We start from the raw sequence: 8,605 nt of genomic DNA, 5'->3' as shown, positions 1-8,605 counted from the left end.
AATTTCCATATTATGCCGGGTACAATTAGAACCTGCCCAGAAGACAATGCCCAGTGCCCTGCACACCACTATGCCCACCCTGTGCCACTCCCACATTACATTGGTCTCTATGTATGATAGTAAAACCCTAAAGATCTGCAGACCCCCAAGTCTCCCCACCCCTGGCATTAACCTCTATTCAGACTTATTTAGAGGGTGACAAAGATTCTGTGTGCAACATGTGCAAAGAAAAAAAAGTCCACAATGTAATCATTCTCACATGACAAAACTGGGGAACTAGTGGCTAGGAGAGAGGAGGGAGAGACTGCAGGAGCTGGGCAGAGAGGAAGAGATGGGGGGCTGCAGGGAGAAGAGACACTCTACAAAGTTAGAGAACAAATGAGAGAGTAGAGCAGAGGGTAGAACTTCAGCAGCAGCAGGAGGAGTGGGAGAGAGAGGGGGAGGGTCACTGAGACTGAGAGGTGGGGGGCTGAGAGACTGAGCATCAGTTTGGTGGAGAAGGAGCAGAGACAGCCAGCTGTAGGGAGCTGATGCCATGCAGGCTTGTGCCAGGAGCAGCTGAGCTTGCCCTGTGCAGTCATGGCTCCAGCCCTTAGCCTTGCCCTCAGCCCATTCCTCCTCTTACTGCTCCCGGCTTTGGGGCTGGAGCTGCTGGACAGGTTCCCCTCCATCCAGCCCACCAACAACTTCGCCGTGGACGGTGCCGGACACCGGGTCTACCTGGCTTCTGCCAACCACCTGTACCAGCTGACGGAGGACTTACGGCTGGAGCTGGAGGAGCAGACGGGGCCGGTGCAGGACTCCCCCCTGTGCCATGCCCCCCAAATCCCGGAGTCCTACTGCGAGTTCCCCAAGTCCTGGACCCCCAACTATAACAAGATCCTGGAGCTGGACCCCGACCAGGGGCTCCTGCTGGTTTGTGGCTCCATTCACCAGGGACTTTGTGACTTGCGTGTGCCGGGGAACATTACGCAGCGCGCAGTGCCATTCCCCCCGCGCAATGTGGTGCCCAGCATGCTGAATGTGGCTGCCAACCACCCCAATGCCTCCACCGTGGGGCTGCTGCTAAAGAGCCAAGAGGGGGACACCAGGCTGCTGGTGGGGGCCACCTACACCGGCTACGGCAGCCAGTTCTTCTCCTGGAACAGCAGTGTAGCGGATTTGCGCTTTGAGAACAGCCCTGAGATTTCCATCCGGGCGCTGGACACCCGGCACCCGTCCCGACTCTTCACCTTTGACATTAGTCCCTCCGATGACAACATCTTTAAGGTCAAACAGGGCAACAAGGTGCAGAACCGCATGGTGTTCGTGCGCGCCTTCCAGCAGGGCGGCTTCGGCTACCTGGCAATGAATGTAGACCCCGCCTCCACGGAGAAGGAGACCCTGCCGAGCAGCGTGCTGGCGCGGATCTGCCTCAAGCCGGACCCCAGGGGAGAGCCGCGGAAACTCACCGAATCTTACATCCAGCTAAGGCTGCGCTGTGAGGGCCCGCGGGAAGCGAGGAGCCTCTACGGGCGCCTGCTGTCAGTGTACGCGGAGCCGGGCCGGATCTTCGGGGTGTTTGAGGGGAGGGGGGAGGCCGCGATCTGCGCTTTTGGGCTGGAGGAAGTGGGGAACCGGATCCGCGAGGCGCGCAGGGGATGCTTCGAGAGCCGGGACAATGAAGAGGTGTCTGTGCTGGCCAGTGTGGTGCAAGGGAGCGGACCGAGGTGTGAGTGGAGGAACAACCTCAAGGTAAAGGGAATAAAAGGGTGCTGCAAATTCTGTATGAGTGCTGCAGAATATTGCATGTCAGGGGGAGTGCTGCAGAATATTGCATGTCAGGGGGAGTGCTGCAAATTCTATGTGTATGAGTGCTGCAGAATATTGCATGTCAGGGGGAGTGCTGCAGAATATTGCATGTCAGGGAGAGTGCTGCAGAATATTGCATGTCAGGGTGAGTGCTGCAGAATATTGCATGTCAGGGTGAGTGCTGCAGAATATTGCATGTTAGGGGCAGTGTATCCCCAAGTAACCTCAATACATGTGTGCACCCTATTTCTTGGTGACAACTAAGACCCCTTCACTCTCCGATTTGAAATCCACAAAATGTCTGCATGACAACAGTGCACCTGACAGAGATCAGTAGGATGCACATTGTCACCAAGTCCTCTTAGTAGTACAGCCTCAGGCATTGGGCCTGTGACTTTGATTAATGCATCCCTATGGGCTAGTTGAGATGGTGGACATTTGAAGAATGGGCCGTGTGATCAGTCCTGGCTGATCAGCCAACAGGGATAATTTGTTGTAAATTATATAATCTTGGCTGATGCCTCAATTGTGTCAAAAGGGTCCCTTTAAAATTAAAGGGGTAATTCAGCAAAAAAAAAAAAAAAAAAATCTTTAAAATCAACTGGTGCCAGAAAGTGGCAGAGATTTGTAATTTACTTCTATTAAAATTCTCAAGTCTTGCAGTACTTATCAGCTGCTGTATGTCCTACAGGAAATGGTGTTTTCTTTCCAGTCTCACAAAATGCTCTCTGCTGCCACCTCTATCCATGTCAGGAACTCTCCAGAGCAGGAGCAGATCCGGATATAAAACCTCTCATGCTTTCCAGAAAGAATACACCACTTCCTGCAAGACATACAGCAGCTGATAAGTACTAAAAGACTTGATATTTTTTAAGTGAAGTAAATTACAAATCTCTGGCACTTTCTTGCACCCCTTTAATGGGATTCTCCATCACTTGTAGTTTTTCTTTTTTGTTTGTTCTATTCAGAGTGAGTTGCCCCTGAGTTTATACTGATATACTGGTATCAGCTTCCTATGTGATTTTAGTTTTTCTTTGTCTCTAAAAGTAAGTATGGCAGCAGTAAATAGTCACACGGACGGAGGAAAGACTGAGTGTAATGGGATCTAAAAGCCACCAAAGAGAAAAAGTTATAGAAACCAGCTGATTTCTGGGGGACTGGCTGACTGGCTGATGTGTTTAGGGGCCTGCCAACTTTTCTCTGACATCAGAGGAGACAAGGATCAATGTGTTAGATTTCAACTGCCTGATTCTTTTGTTGTCAGAGAAATAAGCTGCCATCAGAAGAGCCTGGCAGCGGCATACCCCTCCTCCCAGAACACATGAATAGTTGACCAAGCCAAACATTTAGGTGTGTGGAGGGATCAGGAGTGAAAGCTATTGGCCAAACAAATGTGCAGCCGCCAGCTACCATGTGTGATTGGCTTCCTGCATTGTCTAGTCCTTTGGCCTGTGGGCAGTTCTCAGTGCCAGTCACTGAACACAACAGAACTGCATTTTCCTAACAGGGTCTTTAAATTGTACCTGCAGCCAGAACAGAATATGTCTGCAGAGATGTGATTGACAGCTGCCATCTCCAAAGATGTAATGCAGACTCACCTAGGATCATTTTTGTATTTATCTTTTATACGCCTCTCCCTGATCAGTAATGCTATATAAGAGCTAAACTACATGGTTGACTTCTGTGAATACAAACACACACACACACACACACACACACACACATATATAATTTTATTTTTTTATTTTTCTCAAATCAACTGGTACTAGTAAATTATACTGATTTGTAAATTACTTATATTTAAAAATTTTAGGTCTTCCAGTAATTATCATCTGCTGTATGTCCTGCAGGAGGTGGCGTATTCTTTCCAACCTGACATAGTGCTCCCTGGTGCCACTTTTGTTAATGTCAGGAACTGTCCAGATTAATAGCAAATCCCCATAAAATACTTATCCTGTTCTGGACAGTTTCTCACAAATACAGAGGTGGCAGCAGAGAGCAGTGTGTCAGACTGGAAAAAATACACCACTTCCTGCAGGACAAACAGCAGATGATAAGTACTTGAAGACCTAAAATTTTTAAATATAATTAATTTACAAATCTATATAACTTTCCGGTACTAGTTGATTTGAAAAAAATTATATATATATATATATATATATATATATATATATATATATATATATATACCCCCCACTGGAGTTCCCCTTTAAGCTTTATGATATATTTTGTGTTTCAGTTACTCAGTGTTTTCAAGATCACTGCTTGTTGTCAGTGGATGCATACTTGTTTATACCCAGAGGAACCTGTAATAATTCACATAGCTGAGGGTTTTCATCCAGCCTAGGCATACCTTTATGAGACAAAAACACATCAATACCCTAATCCCTCTCCTTTCTTGATAGTTTATTATCAGAGCGGGTTATAATGATTATTAATTCCTTTATGTATATAGCGCCAACGTATTAAGTGTGCTGTACATAGCTTTTCATCACTCAGATCTGTCCCCATCAGGTCTCACAATCTAAATGCAGGTAACGTGTATCTGTCTGGAGTCCAGGCTTTTCACCTGGGATTATGTAGACTGGATACAACTGTAAAAAAAAACCTCAGCGGTGAGAAGTATTCGGTCTGTATAGGGTTTAAGCATCTAGTTATGAAGAAATGTCAATTTACAGTAAATAAATATTTTGGAAATAGTGAGGAATCAAAGGAAAAGTTTCAAAACTTGATAACAAAAAACTGAAAATGGCGCTTAAGATGTCAGAATCATGGACGTCTTTGATTGTGGATGTGCTGCTGATCCACGCTTGATCCATCTGACCCTTCATAGGTGGTAACTAAACTACAAACTGGCGATTAATCTGGGGTGACTTGAGCAGGGCGAGTGTGCTACTAAGAAATTGCCTGAGGTCTGTTGCTTCTAGTGACCAAACTTTACAGATGCGAAAATTCCCTTGGAATCTGCAGAGGTCATTCCCCCATAATTGTGAGACATATGTTATTCGGTTCCCACACACGTCACCTTCACAAACTGAGGACTGACCCTTTGCTGTGGATGACCTCTGTTGCAGCAGGGGCTTGCCCAACACAACTGACCTTATGTAGTTTATTTATAGCTGTGGGTGGATGTGGTTTTGTCACATATCTTCAGCCTGCGATACTGACACTTGTAGTTCTTCAACAACTGCAAAATCTGAAACAGATTCCCATCTGCCCTTTTTAATACCGGTGTATGTATTTAATGCTTTGCATGCTGGACCACATTGACTTGCGGCCTGTTAGCTTTCCGGCACAATGTTCACTGTTTGGCTATGTGCATAAAGCGTTTAACAGCGTCTGCTGCATAGCAATGGACGCTGTAAAACTGCCGGCCGCGGGGCTGCATTCACCTCTGTATCGTCTGCAGGAACATTCTTTTTTTTCTATAGATTTGCGGGCACTGTCGGGTCTTCACACAAATCAATTAACCATTCACTTCAATGTAAAGTGCGGCTGCTGCTGCACATTGCGTTGTGTGAATGGCTATTATTTCCGGATGTTGTTTATTGAACAGCATCCGAAAATAATAGGCAGGTACATTATTTTAATGCCCACTCTAAAGAACAGGCATTAACATAACGATGTGTGAACACAGCAGGCGGCATTGCATTGACTTCAGTGCAATGCTTTCCCTGTATCGCAATCACTGAACAAACATACTGTGCTGTTTTAGGCTGGATTCACACTTAGTAAGACACCAGCCGTTCTGTGACCCGGCCGTGTCACAGAACGGCCGGTGTCAGTGAAGTTCATCCCAGCAGGTACTGCAGTACCGGCCGGATGAATTTAATTTCTGTTTAATTGGGATGTGGGTGCATTCGGGTGCACAAGCATCCCAATTCACCATAGCACACAATGGAAAGTGCGGCCGGAGCTGTACTTTCCATTGTGTGAACTGATAGGTCTGTGTGGCCGCTATTCAATGTATAGTGGCCACAAAAAACTGACCTGTCAGTTTTTCTGCGGCCACTAGGAATCCTGGCTGTAGTGTATACTATGTGGCCGACTTTCACGCAACGTACATTTTCTATTAATCATGGCCGGTGTTGCAATTTGCAACAACGGCCATGATTAATAGTAAATATACGTTGTGTGAACGTAGCCTTGTAATGTGGACAGAATTTGCAATAGAGGCACGCAACAGAGGTGTGAACCCAGCCTAATCAGATTTGCAAATGGTAGCCATTATAAAAAAAAAATTACACTCAACAGCATGATGTGGCAAATCCACTTACAAGATCCCCCGTGTGAACCTGGCTGAACTGTAAGGAATTATATACACAAAATAATTGGACTTTGTATCCAGCCAAGAGGAAGAATAAAACACAGTATTTGAATCAAGAGGGAATTATGTCATTACGCAAATTCAGTTTCCGCGACAAACAGTCGTGGTTGTCAAATGTGCCATAGTCAAACAGGATTGGGGTCATGTTTTATTGCTTGTTCTAGTAAAAAGGAAGCAAAGTGGTGGATTTTATGGACTGAGCAAACTTCCTCTCACTAAGATGCTCCCGCGCTTCGTCATGAAAAAAATCTTAGACACTACTCTTGCCAGAGAGGTGTAAAGACAGACAGTCTGTAGGGGGAACCTTTGTAGGTGGCAGCAAAAAAAAAACTGACACCAAAATTTATGATTGTGATTGTGTCTTTGTAACAATGTATCAATGTAGGTAAATGTATCAGTCTGGAGTCTTGTCTCATTAAGGATTGTATAGACTAGATACAATTGTAAAGGAGTCAGATGAGAGCAGTATTAACATCAGGATGAGCATTAAGCCTTTAAATATAAGATGTACCTACTCCCATTCACTGCTAGCAGGCAGAGATCAGAGATTGTGAAAGTTAGAGAGTTGTGGTCTATAAAAGACCAACAAATCACACACAGCAAAATCTAAGAGCAATATATATATATATATATATATATATATATATATATATAAAATTGATAGTTTAAAGTTTTCAAACATTAGACTGGATTCACACTGGGTTATGTTATAAGAGAGAAATGCTTCTGTATATTAAAATTAAATTAAATGTATGATAACAGTGAAACAGATGGGAAAATGCAGTGTGAACCCAGCCTTAAGGCCCTGATACGCGGAATGATTATCGCCCGATATCGGCCGATAAGCGTCGCGTGTAAAAGAAGGCAACGATCAGTCGGCATGAACGATGTCGGCTGATTGTTGCAGTTGTTTGTCTTTCAACATGTTAGCACCGATCTGCTGCTGTTGCTCCGTGGCATAGGAGCGGCGGCAGCAGACTGCTGCTATATGCTATGGGCTGCCCGGACAATCTAGCGATCACCTGGGCAGCCCCCCCCCCCCCCGCAGCTCCCTGTGCCCCCACCCCCAAACTCACCAGCGTGCAATAGCGGCGGCAGCAAGTGGGGAACGAAGAGCCCCTCATGTCGCCTCATTGATTTGCTTTGAATCTGCAACTTCACATCTGTGACATCAAATGTACAGTGGATCCTGTGCGTGTGAAGCCCCTATTCCACAGGGCAACATGCAACATGAGGAGCAAACGAGCACTGTCAACGCTCATTTGCTCCTCGTTCCCCGCTCGATACTGCTGCTATTACACGCAGCGGCAGTGAGCCGGTGAGTCGGGGGGGGGGGGGGGGGTGCAGGAAGCTGCCGGGGGGCTGCCCGGGTGATCGCTAGATCGTCCGGGCAGCCCATAGCATATAGCAGCGGTCTGCTGACACCACAACTATTCCACGGTGCAACAGCAGCAGATTGCTGCTATATGAGTAAAGCTAGGTTCACACCAGTATTTAGTCCTCCACCACCATTCCTTTTTTCTTTTCTGTTTCCATCATGGAGAAATGGAAACTAGCGGATCCGTCATACTCCACATTAATTTCACAGTTTTTTTTCATTGTGCTCCATGTGGTTTAGTTGTGCTCCGTTTGGCTCCGTTGTGCTTTGTTTACAAAGAATCTGCCAGTGTTCTGTTTTTTGGATGGACATAAAATTTGTTCATGCACAAATTTTCTATAGACATAGAGGACGGATCTAAACAAAAGGTATTTCTGTTCACGTCCGTTATCTGTCATCATTCATTTGTTTCACTAAGAATGCGCAGAAGAGGAGAGAACCCTGGGAGAAATAAAAATGGATATGCAAATGTATGCTGACTGAAGCAAACTGATGGAAGGGATCTGTTTTTAAAGCCAAAATGATAACAGATAACTTTGCAATAGTTTTGTATTGGTTTGCTTCTCTGTTTGTGCTTATCTGTTCATATATGAACACATCCAATCATGAATGGAGACAAACGTGGTGTGAACCCAGCCTTAGGCCATGTTCACATGGGGTAAGAGAACGACCGTTCCGTGACCCGGCCAGGTCACGGAGTGGCCGGTCTCTGAAAAGATCATCCCAGCCGGTATTGCAGTACCGGCCAGATAATCTTTATGGCCGTAGAGTTCTGATGTGGGCGCATCCATGTGGGCCCGCATCAGAACTTACCACTGCACACTACAATGTCAGACATGTCAGTTGTTTGCGGCGCCGCGAGGGATCCCGGCTGGAGTGTATACTATGAGGGAGATTTATCAAATGGTGCAAAATTTAGACTGGTGCAAACTGCCCACAGCAACCAATCACAGCTCAGCTTTCCTTTCAGCACTGCCTAAGGCTGGGTTCACACTACGTATATTTGAGGCTGTATAGCAACCAAAACAAGGAGTGGATTGAAAACACAGAAAGGCTATGTTCACATAATGTTGTAATTAAGTGGATGGCCGTCATTTAATGGCAAATAT

General features: G+C 45.9%; 1 protein-coding gene across 2 annotated transcripts in view; it reads left to right on the top strand.

Annotated features, from left to right (window-relative positions):
* The first annotated feature begins 502 nt into the window (after nucleotides 1-502).
* The window catches only part of PLXND1 (plexin D1), a 90,392-nt gene continuing 82,289 nt past the window's right edge, over nucleotides 503-8,605 (top strand). For both annotated transcript variants that reach the window (XM_069966672.1, XM_069966671.1), the window contains exon 1: nucleotides 503-1,734. In XM_069966672.1, the coding sequence (XP_069822773.1) occupies nucleotides 580-1,734 (1,155 nt within the window). In that variant the 5' untranslated portion in view covers nucleotides 503-579. The remainder of the gene's footprint in view (nucleotides 1,735-8,605) is intronic.

This window comes from Dendropsophus ebraccatus, chromosome 4 (genome assembly GCF_027789765.1).
Source record: "Dendropsophus ebraccatus isolate aDenEbr1 chromosome 4, aDenEbr1.pat, whole genome shotgun sequence".
Classification (NCBI taxonomy): domain Eukaryota; kingdom Metazoa; phylum Chordata; class Amphibia; order Anura; family Hylidae; genus Dendropsophus; species Dendropsophus ebraccatus.
This window is presented reverse-complemented; position numbering and strand designations above follow the sequence as displayed.